This window comes from Oryctolagus cuniculus, chromosome 16 (genome assembly GCF_964237555.1).
Source record: "Oryctolagus cuniculus chromosome 16, mOryCun1.1, whole genome shotgun sequence".
Lineage (NCBI taxonomy): Eukaryota > Metazoa > Chordata > Mammalia > Lagomorpha > Leporidae > Oryctolagus > Oryctolagus cuniculus.
The window spans coordinates 15,679,623-15,692,809 of NC_091447.1; the positions used below are offsets into that span (position 1 = coordinate 15,679,623).

The window sequence follows — 13,187 nt, forward strand, 5'->3', positions numbered from 1 at the left end:
AGTCTAGCATGGGGTAGGCCAAGTACCCATTCCCTAGTTCCCTGTACGCACCAAACTGCTAAACTGGTAATTTATTTTCCTCTGCACTTTGACACACTAAGAAGATATTGTCTTGAATGAATACTGTGGTTTTTTTTAATTTTCCTGATAAAAATTTATATTCTGTAGTCTAAATCCTTCAGTTGACAGTGGTTTATAAGCCTTTTAAGAGTTTGAATAACTTGGTCATGGTAGAGACTAAATAAAAAATCAAGTGACTGTTCTGGCAAAGCTGTGAGCCAGACTTTGTATCAAAGTGACCCAATATTAATCTACATTTGAGGAAAGAGTGTGCTATTAAAATGGTGGCAGTCTACTTAGAAACTACAAAAAACTCATTTGGGTGGTGAATCTTAAAAGTTCAGCTAATTGGCCTTTCTGATTACTTTTTTTAAAAAGAGTTTTATTTATTTGAGAGGTAGAGTTATAGATAGGGAGAGCGAGAGACAGAGAGAAAGGTCTTCTATCCACTGGTTCATTCCCCATATGGTTGCAACTGCTGGAGCTGGGCCAATCAGAAGCCAGGAGCCAGGAGCTTCTTCCTGGTCTCCCACGTGAATTCAGAGGCCCAAACACTTAAGCTGTCTTCCACTGCTTTTCCAGGCCATTAGCAGGGAGCTGGATCAGAACAGGAGCAGCTGCAACATAAATGGGCACCCACACCCGCCCTCTGATTGCTTTTTTTAAATTTATTTTTAAGCTCAGCAAATGCTGATTGTTTGTTAGGGTATAATTACTATGTGCCTATAATCTTGATTAGCAGGATTGGCTGTGTATACATTTTTAAAAAAATTGAAGACCAAGAGAGTGCTCTCCCTTTTGCTGGTTTTCTCCCCAGATGCCTATAAAGACTGAATCTGGGCTGGATTGGGGTCTCCTAAGTGACTGGCAACAATCCAGTTATTGAGCCATCACTGCTACCTTCTAGGGTGTGCATTGGCAGGAGACTGGAGGCAGGAGCCAGAGCCAGCAATTGAATCCAGGTACTCTGATAAAGAATGCAGGCATCTCAACTGCTAGGCCAGACACCCACTCCAATGTCTAAAATTTTTAATACAGTATTTATACATCTAATTGTAGACTAGAAAGTGAAGGTTTATTTGGTATTTTAAGTTCTGCAGACTTTTGAAGTTGTCCTTTTATATAAGATATTTTTAAAAATCATTTTTCCAAGCTTTGGCGCTGTGGCTTAGTTGGTTAAAGCGCCTGTCTAATAAAATTATTTTTCCACAAATATATATATATATTAAAAATTTATTTATTTGAAAAAGTTACAGAAAGAGAGACAGGGAGAGTCACAGAGAGAGATCTTCCAATTGCTGGTTCATTCCACTGATGACCGCAATGGCCAGAGCTGAGCTAGGCCAAAGCCAGCAGGCCAGGCCAAAGCCAGGAGCCCATAGTGTCTTCTAGGTCTCCCATGTGGGTGGCAGGGCTCTAAGCATTTGGGCCATCTTCCACTGCTTTTCTTAAGCCATTAGCAGGGAGCTTCATCGGGATTGGAACAGCTGGGACTCAAACTGGTAGTGGCTTTACCTGTTACACCACAATGCCAGCCCTGCCACAAATATTTTTTTAATTAAAGGTTTTTGTATTAAAGTTATATATGATTTATTTTAAGTTTTAAAAAGTACTTCTGGCCAGCGCCGTGGCTAAATAGGCTAATCCTCCGCCTAGCGGCGCCGGCACACCAGGTTCTACTCCCGGTCGGGGCGCCGGATTCTGTCCCGGTTGTCCCTCTTCCAGGCCAGCTCTCTGCTGTGGCCTGGGAGTGCAGTGGAGGATGGCCCAAGTGCTTGGGCCCTGCACCCCATGGGAGACCAGGAGAAGCACCTGGCTCCTGGCTCCTGCCTTCGGATAGGCGCAGTGCGCCAGCTGCAGCGCGGCAGCCATTGTAGGGTGAACAAACGGCAAAAGGAAGACCTTTCTCTCTCTCTTTCTCTCTCTCTCTCACTGTCTACTCTGCCTGTTTAAAAAAAAAAAAAAAAGTACTTATTCACAGCCAGTGCTGTAAATAGTAACTTTAGACCATTACTGTTTAAGTTGTTCTTACACCAGCATTCTAATTTCTTGATCTTTTTCTCTTTGCTGTTTGTTTTTTTATAGGCGTGTCAACATTAATGTTCGTTTTGGAGATGACCTTTCAGAAGCTATGCAGGTGTTGGATGAGGGGTGCTTTACTACCCTACCTTCTATGAATGAATTAGAGATCCTTTGGGCAGAATACAATCTAGCTCAGGAGAAGATTCAAACCTGCGGTAATGTGGTGAGTTGATAATTTTGGTTTTTATTTATTGAACATAAACAAATACTGCCTTTTGAGAAAGCAGAGGGACCACAGGAATTGTAATACTTTATTTACCTAAAATATTTAACTTATATTGTATCTTTGTATTATTAATTCGATTCTTTTATTGTCTTATATGAAAGATAGGATAGGGGCCGGTATTGTGGCATAGTAGGCAAAGCTGCTGCCTGCATTGCTGGCATCCCATATGGGCACTAGTTTGAGTCCTGGCTGCTCCACTTCCTATCCAGCTCCCCTCTAATGAGCCTGGGAAAGCAGTGGAAGATGGCCTGAGTCTTTGGGCCCCTAACCCACATAGGAGATCTGGCTGGAAATCCTGGCTCTCTGCTTCAGCCTGGCCCAGCCCTGCCTGTTGTTGCTATTTGGGAAGTGAACCAACAAATCAAAAATCTCTTTTCACTCTATCTCTCCCTCTCTTTCTTTATAACTGTGCTATTCAAATAAATAAAAATAAATCTTTAAAGAAAAAAAAGATAGGGTAGATACATGGTAATTGTGGATACAGCGCTAACAAAATCTTTTCCCATTTTATATGAGAATATCACCTTTGATGAACTCCTTCTCTGTATTCCTTGATAATATGATAAAATGATATTTCAGTCACATTACCAGGCAACATTGTTTATGGGAAATATAATTTCTGACTAGTGAATTGTATCCCCACTGGAAGAAACCATAAACTGCAAACACTTGGTAAAGAATCTTGAGGGCCCTGGAAACTGTGCTAGGGAGTTTTAAGAGCTAATGGCTTTTTTAAAAAAAAGATTTATTTATTTATTTGAAAGTCAGGGTTACACAGAGAGAGGAGAGGCAGAGAGAGAGAGAGAGAGAGAGAGAGAGAGAGAGAGAGAGATGTCTTCCATGCGCTGGTTTGCTCCCCAATTGGCCGCAATGGCCGGAGCTGCACGGATCCAAAGCCAGGAGCCAGGAGATTCTTCCGGGTCTCCCACGTGGGTGCAGGGACCCAAGGACTTGGGCCATCTTCCACTGCTTTCCCAGGCCATAGCAGAGAGCTGGATCGGAAGTGGAGCAGCCGGGTCTTGAACCGGCACCCATATGGGATGCCGGTGCTTAGGTCAGGGCGTTAACCCGCTGCGCCACAGCGCCAGCCCCAAGAGTTAATGGCTTTTGAGGGGCATGGAGCCACCTTGTCTAGTAATGTGGATCTTGTCACGTAGTCTGAATGATGTGTTTTATGCTGCACTTTTGAACCCTGCCTTACTGTTAGACACTGTCTTGGCCACCTGGTATTGAATGGGAATTGATTATATGTGTGGGGTAATGTAAGAAAAATGAAAAATTTCATATTAGTTCTTGGTTAGCCTCAGAACTGGTATATTGCCTGTTGCAGTTTTCTTTAGTGAATTATGTTAAGCTGACCAGAACTCCTTGTGAAGATATTTCCCCCCCACCCCCACCCCTTATAGCTTTCCATAGCACCTATGAGGTCTGTACTTGAGGTTAGGCCTGCCTCGTCTTAAGTATTGGTAGTTTCTGCATCTTGGTTTATATCCTAAGAGTCTTACTCCTCCTTTGTAGGTATATGGGCCAGTTGGCCACGCAACTGGCTCTGAAGTAGAAGTATGAGCAGGATATTCAGAGCGGGACTGTCGGGAATGCTTAGTTTGGAGAAGGGTTAGATTTGGATTACTTTACATATAGATCCTAATGGGTCACTTCTTCTTATGGAAGAAAAAATATAAGTTTTGAATACATATGAAGCATGGGTAATATATAGGTAACTTAAAATGTTTTCCTACACTTACGTTTAGTATGACCATTTTTGCTCCCATTTTATAAGTAAGGAAGCAGGCTCAGAAGGGTTAAGGAATTTTCAAGATTATACTCATGTGTTCTAAATGTTAATAGGAAATTTAAACCCAGGCATGTCTGACTTAAGAAAAGTACTTGAAAGAAAATTTATGGCCGGTGCTGCAGCTCAATAGGCTAATCTTCTGCCTGCGATGCTGGCACCCTGGGTTCTAGTCCCGGTCGGGGCGCTGGGTTCTGTCCTGGTTGCCCCTCTTCCAGTCCAGCTCTCTGCTGTGGCCAGGGAGTGCAGTGGAGGATGGCCCAAGTCCTTGGGCCCTGCACTCACATGGGAGTCCAGGAGAAGCACCTGGCTCCTGCCATCGGATCAGCGCGGTGTGGCGGCTGCAGCACATGGGCCGCAGCGGCCATTGGAGGGTGAACCAACGGCAAAGGAAGACCTTTCTCTCTGTCTCTCTCTCTCTCTCTCTGTCCACTCTGTCAAAAAAAAAATATATATATATATTCTTTTTTTTAGACAATTCAGATTGTCAATATTAAACACTTCTTCAGGTATTTTTATATAATAAGATGAATAGCTGAAAAAGAACTGCTTTTTTTGGTTTTCTTTTGTTTTTGTAGTTTGAGCAAATTTGAGTTCAGAGCAGAGGGGCATGGATTAATGTATGTAGCTTTAAAAGGACTTGGTATCCTAGTAGTAAAAATGTAATTTTTAAAAAAGATTTATTTATTTACTTGAAAGTCAGAGTTAGAGAGAGGAGAGGCAGAGAGAGAGAGAGAGAGGGAGGGAGGGAGGGAGGGAGGGAAGGAGTGAGGGAGGGAGAGAGAGTTCTTCTGTCTGCTGGTTCACTCCCCAGTTGGCTGCAATGGCTGGAGCTGTGGCGATCTGAAGCCAGGAGCCAGGAGCTTCTTCTGGGTCTCCCACGTAGTTGCAGGGGCCCAAGGACTCTGCTTTTCCAGGCCATAGCAGAGAGCTGGATTGGAAGAGGAGCAGCCAGGACTCAAACTGGAGTCCATATGAGATCCCAGCACCGAAACAATGGCTTTACCTGCTATGCCACAGTGCCGGCCCAAATGTAATGTTTTTAAAAAGCAAATATTTGTTTCTACCACTACTGATGTTTCAGGACTTAAAGTTCATTTGGTAAATTGAGGGATGGATTATTGGATAAACACCAGGTCGTAATTGTCACTCAGATGTAGTTGCCATTTTATTTCTTTTAATTACTTTGGGTCTTAAAATTGTTACTTAATGCGGTTTGCATAGTTCTTAATATGATGGCCGTTTTTCTTTTATTGGATGAAAGAAGTGGTATTTATTTCAGTTTCTTTTCCTGTTTTTTTTGTTACAAAATAGTCTAATTGAGCTATATAAGAAAGACTATACTAAAATTTAAGCTGTTAAGTATATGGGCCAGGTATATTATAGGTAATGGAGATAAGAATTTTTCTAAGACCTGATCCTTTCTCTCTTGATTATGGGATGGGTATAATAGCAGTTTCAGTACAGTTTGGTAAGTACTGTACTAGAGACAATGCACAGGACTTTTGGGTATCTTTCATACATGTATTTCTACATATTCCTTTTGGGTGAACTGGTGGTTTCAGCCTAGTAGAGTTTAACTGACTCTTGAAAGATGAGTGGGTAAAGGAGTTGAGGATGGTATGGGAGCAGGAGGGGGCAGAATATAATTAATAATAGGATCTTGTCTGATTTTCTCAAAGAAAAATGGAAATTCCACTTTTGCAGGATAAGGGGAAAATATAGATTAGCAGGACAGGATTGTTGAATTTTAGTTATTTGAATTAATAGAGTTTTTTTTTTTTGTCATTTTAGATCTAAGGAGAGCAGTGTATGCTACTGTGTTTGGAGAATGTAATGTTAAATTTTAGAGCTCACTTTCTTCATATAGTTCAATGTGTAAATAATATCTCTGTAGTAACAGTTATTGTTTTATTCTTCCTCCAGACTGAAGGCAATATTTTGATTGCCGAAAGAAATGAAGTGCAACAGAAGCTATACATGGCAGTAGAAGTTTTTATTCTGGAAGTAGATGAGTTACTTCTTAATAAACGTTTAAAAACCTTGAAGGTTGGAATTACATTTAAAATAATTAAGTATATTTTAAATTATAAGTGTATCATCTGAGAGGTGAAATTGTATTAACCTTGAGACTTCAGATAGTACTGATAGCTGCAAAATTTTTTTCCTTTGCTGAATTCTGGTTTTTGATGGAATTAAACGTTCATTCTGGTATATTTAATATTTATGGATCTGTTTTACAAAGAAGGCAGAATGGCCAGACTCTCCCGGCTTGCTAGAGCAGCATTCATTTAGGAAACTCCGGGAGATAGGACCCATAGCAGGCATGTGGGCTCCCTGTTGTCCATTGCATTCTGGCAGAAAATCTAGGAGGGCCATGCATCAGAGTTAGGGAGAAGGGACCCTGATCCTTGAGCTAGAGGGCTTTTAGGCACATGGTCAGTGTGCCTTCAGCCCTGTCACTGTCAGCAGTGAGTCGAGTTTGGAATGAATGAACGTGGTAGTGGCAGGTCACTGCACCTAGTGACATAATACTATTCTCTGTTTATTTGGATCTTTTTTGTTTTTGTGGTCCTATAATATTGTTTAGAAATTTTCTCTAAAAATAGACAATTTATCTTAACTCTAAGCTATTTGTACTTTTGACTGCTTTTATTTTGTGTTGTCTTATTTTCCATTTCCTCATTATTATTGATCAAATAGAGGTTATCATATATCAGTGTCTTTCTGGCAGTTCTGCTGATTTAATTCTCATTTGTCTCTTGATACTCTGAGCTTTCTGTATGGTCATGTAATTTGAAAACAATCCTTTTTTTCTCTTTTTAATCCTTCTAACTTTCATGTATTTGAATTTTTAATGATTTTGTCAGTATCTCTGGTACTAAGTTGGACAGTGGCTGCTATCTACCTTATTTGGATTTCTGGGAATCTACTTGCTAGAAATTTGGAGATGAGAATATTCAGGGACATCTGGACCCTGTTTCTCTCTATACCCTGATGAAGATGTGGTATTGATCATGCTGTGTATGATTCAGGAACCGCTGGAGCCCTGGTTTGAAATAATTCTTAAGTAGAATTATATAGCTTAATTTCTTCCAAAATGGTGAAGTAAGCCTTGCATATGAAAGTGTGATGGTGTAGTAAGAATTTACCTTTCTACAAAGCAACTTCTACTTTACCCTATAAAGATTTATTTCTTCCTATGAATTGTTTGTAAAATAGGTTGAGAGTCTGTAACCAAGGTTATCTTTAAGGCTGCCTTATTTTTAAAGTTTAATACAGGTTAGGTACCCTAATCTGAAAATTGGAAATCTCAAATACTCTGAAGTCACTATCTAGATAGCCTTGTGTTGTGTCCTTGTTAAGTGATTCTAAGTTTTATTCTGATTTCCTGTTCTTTGGATTCTAACACTGGACTTGAATCCTAATGAGCAGTTAATAAGCTTTAATAAACATAAGAGTATCTCTCTGTAGGATTTGACAGCCTCTTTAGAAGCAGTGTATGGACCGGCCAAAGAAGGAACACACTCTGAGGATATCCTTAGAAAATTTTATGACTGGAAGTGTGATAAACGGGAGGAGTTCACCAAAATTAGAAGTGAGACAGAGGCTTCTCTGCAGCGTCTCGTAGCGTGGTTCCAGAGCACCTTAAAGGTAGAGAGAGCGCGTGCATGGTGCTGTTGGTACACAAAGAAGAATAGATACCCAAGCATCTGCCTTCTTGGTTCCTGAGTGACACTGTCTGCCTGTTCCCCGTCGGAGTCCCACCTTACACCTGAGGGTGCAGGACTCTCTGAGTTTTCACACCGCTGCTTTCAGTGCTCTAAAAAACCATTGTCTTGGTTTTGGTCCTGTTTTTTTCTCTGGATTGTCCCCTCACCTGTCTATACTGCTGCTTTTTCTCAGATCAGCTGTGTGTCAGTGCCTTTTCCCTTCTGGTACGTGAGTGTTGCCACAGCGGGTGCTTTAGCTTTTGTCTGTATTCTTGTTTCCCTATACATTGTCCTGGAGATAGCTTAATGCTCTGCTTCAGGTGTAAGGGCACAGTGGCTACTAATTGAATTAATTAAATGAGATATGTTGTGTTTTTATTTTTTGCAAAAAAGGTTTTTGATCTCTCTGTGGAAGAACCAGCAAGCTCTGATGATACAGTTGGTAACATTGATGAGATCCTAGAGAAGACTGAGTCCTGTCTCTGCAAAGAGCTGGAGGTGTCTCTGATTGTGAGTACTGACCTTGTCTTTGCTTCCTTAATGAAGCAGGTTTCACTGGCTGCTCTTAGCTTTCCTGTGACAGAGCTTTTCGAGAGAGTAACACTATCAAGTTCTAATCCAAATAGAGTGCAATTTTATTATTCTGTAGAGTTGCATTTCACTTTCATGGGATATTTTACATAAAAAAACCCAATTTTTAATTCTAGGAATGCTAAGGAGAGACAGGAAAAAAGAAAACTCCCATTTGCTGATTGACTACAGATTCCCCCTAGAGCTGGGAACTCAGTTGAGATCTCATCTGTGGATGGCAGAGACCCAGTTGTTTGAGTCATCACCTGCTGCCTCTCAGGGTCTGCAATTAGCAGAAAGCTGGAGTGAAGAAGTGCCCATGCACTCTGATATGAGATGTGGATGTCTTAAACAGCATTTTGCTTAACCAAATGCCTATGCCAAAGAAAACTCCTTTTAATGTGAAGGATCAGCTCTCTATATCATTTGATTCTTGAGTCCATCATACCCAATGACTGTTAGAAATGACTCCTGGTGCCGGTGCTGTGGCATAGTGGGTAAAGCCGTAACCTGCAATGCTGGCATCCCATATGGGCACCCGTTTGAGTCCTGGCTGTTCCACTTCTGATCCAGCTCCCTGCTAATGTGCCTGGAAGAACAGTAAAGGATGGCCCAAGGTCTTGGGTCCCTGTACCTGTCGTGGACACCCGAGTGAAGCTCCTAGCTCCTGGCTTCAGCCTGGTGCAGCCCTACCCGTTGCAGCCATTTGTGGAGTGAACCAATTGGTGGAAGATCTCTGTCTGTCTGACTGTCTCTTCTCTCTCTTTCTCTCTAACTCTGCCTTCAAATAAATAAAATCTTTTTTTTCCTCAAAGAAATTACTCCTTAGAGCTTGTGAAAACTTGAAAGTTAGGAGAGCTCTGGAAGTAGACACACGATTGCTCAGTAGCCCTTTTTCTCTCTTGCTTTTAAAAAGTATGTATTTAGGCCGGCGCCGCGGCTCACTAGGCTAATCCTCCGCCTAGCGGCGCCGGCACACCGGGTTCTAGTCCCGGTCGGGGCGCTGGATTCTGTCCCGGTTGCCCCTCTTCCAGGCCAGCTCTCTGCTATGGCCAGGGAGTGCAGTGGAGGATGGCCCAGGTGCTTGGGCCCTGCACCCCATGGGAGACCAGGAGAAGCACCTGGCTCCTGGCTCCTGCCATCGGATCAGCGTGGTGCGCCGGCCGCAGCGGCCATTGGAGGGTGAACCAACGGCAAAGGAAGACCTTTCTCTCTGTCTCTCTCTCTCACTGTCCACTCTGCCTGTCAAAAAAAAAAAAAAGTATGTATTTAATTTATTTGGAAGGTAAATACACTCATGCAAAACACATACACACATATTCACAGAATGAAAGAGAGAGAAAAAAGGAAGGAGAAATATTTCCTGCCTCCTGATTCATTCCCCAGATGCTTTACAATAGCTGGGGCTGGGCCAGGCCAACTGAAGCCAGGAACTCAATTTGGGTCACTTATGTGGGTAGCAGGAATCTAACTACTTGAACCATCAATGCTGCCTCCCAGGGTGTGTGCATTCGCAGGATGATGGAATTGGGCATGGTGTCTAGATTTGAAGCCAGTCACTCTGATATGAGATGCAGGGATCACAAGCAGTGTCTAAACTGCTGTGCCAAACATCTGTAGTGCTATATCAAATTAAAAATTTGTGTAGCTCCTGTAAAGAGTATTTTCAAATTGTAACATTGCTCACTAGGACTCCTTCCAGGTTATTTAGGCTGCTTGCTAAAGTCGCGGTGGTTGTACTTTTCATTTTACTTCTTACTTTTTTTAGTTTTGCAGATTAGTTCATAGCATGTGACAGTATATATTGCTATATTTCCTTATTATTTAATCCTGATATATGTGATATATGTTTTTGTCAGTCTTGATTTTAGAAATGGTTAATAAATGATTTAAAAAAATAATGGTTGACATTCTATATGTTGTGTAATTGTTGTATAATTGTAGTAATATCCCTGATTTCCTTTAGCACTCTTCTCCAGGGAGCTTCAGGAGTAATCTGTAGTGTAATAGGGGTAAAATTTTCTATATGGACATGTTTGATATCAGTCTCTCTAATGTTTAGAAAATATTTTTGTATAAAAATATTTTGAAATGGCTATAGAAGTTTATCAAAGGTACCATTTTGAACTTTATCAATTTTAATTGAAGGTTTAATTATTTTGACTTCCCTTATGCATAATTTCATGTGTGTGGTTTTATTTAGGAGCAAGGTGATACAGACAAGGAGATCATTTTAGATACATATGGTCAAGTGCTACAGAAGATCCGTTCAGAGGAAAGACTCATTGCCTCAGTACAAGCCAAGTACAAGGACAGTGTTGAGGTTGGATTACACTTTCTCTAATTGATTTTATATATTTCTTTGAAATTTTTAACACTTAAATTTTTTCACAAGCAGTTTAATATTCAGTGTGTTGGTAAATTACTTATTGTTAACAGAATGGTCATTGTTAGATGGCATAGAATGGAATTCACTATAAAGTGGACATTGTGATTTTTGTTGATAAAATATACTTAATATTTTTTTCTTAACCTTTTGATTTTCTTATGTCTTTGACAGCATTTATCATTTTCTTCTAACCATAAAAGTTTATTATAGAAAACTTGCTATATACAGAAAGCAAAGAAGAAATAAAAATATGACTTAAAAACCCCTACTCTGAGAGTTTCAGAGTATATTCTATTTGGAGGTGACATAATATACAAGAGCTCATAAGGAAGTTTGTGGAAAATGTGCATTACTAAAAAAAACTATGTACAGATTTCAGATTTTTCCCACCAAAGTAAACTTGTCTCTTAATTCTTTTTCCAGGAACTTCTTAAAGTACTCTTGTGTGTATGTGTATACACCCACCTGTCTGTCTATCTATGATGCATTGCTTTGTCTTGTAGGCTATTTTGAAAATATTTTCTTTATTTAAAAAATTTTTATTGGAGTTAGCTCCTGTTTATTCATTATTTTTTCAAAGAAACCTTTTATTTAACGAGTACAAATTTCATAAATACAACTTTAGAAATATAGTGATTCTTTACACCACACCCACCTTTCCATCCTCACTCCCACCCCATCTCCTCCTCTCTCTCCCTTCCCAGTCCCATTCTCCATTAAGATTCATTTTTAATTTTTTTTTTTCACAGGCAGAGTGGACAGTGAGAGAGAGAGACAGAGAGAAAGGTCTTCCTTTGCCGTTGGTTCACCCTCCAATGGCCACTGTGGCCGGTGCGCTGCGGCCGGCGCACCGCGCTGATCCGATGGCAGGAGCCAGGTACTTATCCTGGTCTCCCATGGGGTGCAGGGCCCAAGTACTTGGGCCATCCTCCACTGCACTCCCGGGCCACAGCAGAGAGCTGGCCTGGAAGAGGGGCAACCAGGACAGAATCCGGTGCCCTGACCGGGACTAGAACCTGGTGTGCTGGCGCCGCAAGGCGGAGGATTAGCCTAGTGAGCCGCGACGCTGGCCAGATTCATTTTTAATTAACTTTATACACAGAAGACCAACGCTATACTAAGTAAAGATTTCAACAATTTGAACCCCCCCACAAACCTGTTTGAGAACAAGTTTTACAGTTAATTCTCATAATACAACTCACTGAGGATAGAAGTCCTGCATGGGAAGTAAGTGTACAGTGACTTCTGTTGATAATGTAACAGTTAACACTCTTACGTATGACATCAGCGATCACTCAAGGCTTTTGACATGAGCTGCCAAGGCTATGGAAGCCTTTTAAATCCACAGTCTCCATCAGTATTTAGACAAGGCCATAAGCAAAGTGGAAGTTCTCTTCTTCCTCAGAGAAAAATACATTCTTCTTTGATGGCCACGTCTTTCCACTGGGGTCTCTCTCACAGAGATCCTTCATATAGAACATTTTTTTTTTTTTTGCCACAGTGTCTTGGCTTTCCATGACTGAAATGTTCTCATGGGCTTTTCAGCCAGACCAGAATGCCTTACAGGATGATTCTGAAGTCAGAGTGCTATTTAAAGCCATTGTCATTCTATGAGTTCTGCTGTGTGGACTGCTTCCCTATTGGAACATTCTCTTCTTCTTCTTTTTAATATTTTATTTATTTATTTGAGAGGTAGAGTTACAGACAGTGAGAGGAAGAGACAGAGAGAAAGGCCATCCTTCTGTTGATTCACTCCCCAAATGGCTGGAGCTGTGCTGATCTGAAGCTAGGAGCCAGGAGCTTCTTCCAGGTCTCCCACATGGGTGCAGGGGCCCAAAGACTTGGGCCATCTTCTACTGCTTTCCCAGGCCATAGCAAAGAGCTGAATTGGAAGAAGAACAGCCAGAACTAGAACCAGTGCCCATATAGATGCTGGTGCCGCAGGTGGAGGATTAACCTGCGCCATGGCACTGGCCCCCATTCTCTTCTTTTTGATTCTACCTATTATTATTACCAGACACTTGGCCTTAATTATTTGATCCCTTTAACACTTAATCCTATCTTTATGATTACTTTAACACTTAATGTGGTCACTTTAACACTTAAGATGGCATTTTTACACCCAGCCTAATGAGATTTGGAGTCCCATGACAAGTTTTTAAACTGTATCCCCTTAGAAGTAAGTCCATAGGAATGTATGAGAACTATACTGCTTTATGGTTACAAGCTTCCTCCTCACTCTCTTATTCCCACTCTTATTTTTTTTTTTTTTTTGACAGGCAGAGTGGACAGTGAGAGAGAGAGAGAGAGACAGAGAGAAAGGTCTTCCTTTTGCCATTGGTTCACCTTCCAATG

At 41.1% G+C, this 13,187-nt stretch overlaps 1 protein-coding gene across 6 annotated transcripts in view; it reads left to right on the plus strand.

Moving 5' to 3' along the window:
• The window catches only part of STK31 (serine/threonine kinase 31), an 85,385-nt gene that overhangs the window by 26,689 nt on the left and 45,509 nt on the right, over positions 1–13,187 (plus strand). For all 6 annotated transcript variants that reach the window (XM_051852819.2, XM_051852818.2, XM_070059658.1 and 3 more), the window contains exons 10-14: positions 2,146–2,305; positions 6,087–6,209; positions 7,635–7,814; positions 8,267–8,383; positions 10,647–10,766. In XM_051852819.2, coding sequence (XP_051708779.2) covers positions 2,146–2,305; positions 6,087–6,209; positions 7,635–7,814; positions 8,267–8,383; positions 10,647–10,766 — 700 coding nt within the window. The remainder of the gene's footprint in view (positions 1–2,145; positions 2,306–6,086; positions 6,210–7,634; positions 7,815–8,266; positions 8,384–10,646; positions 10,767–13,187) is intronic.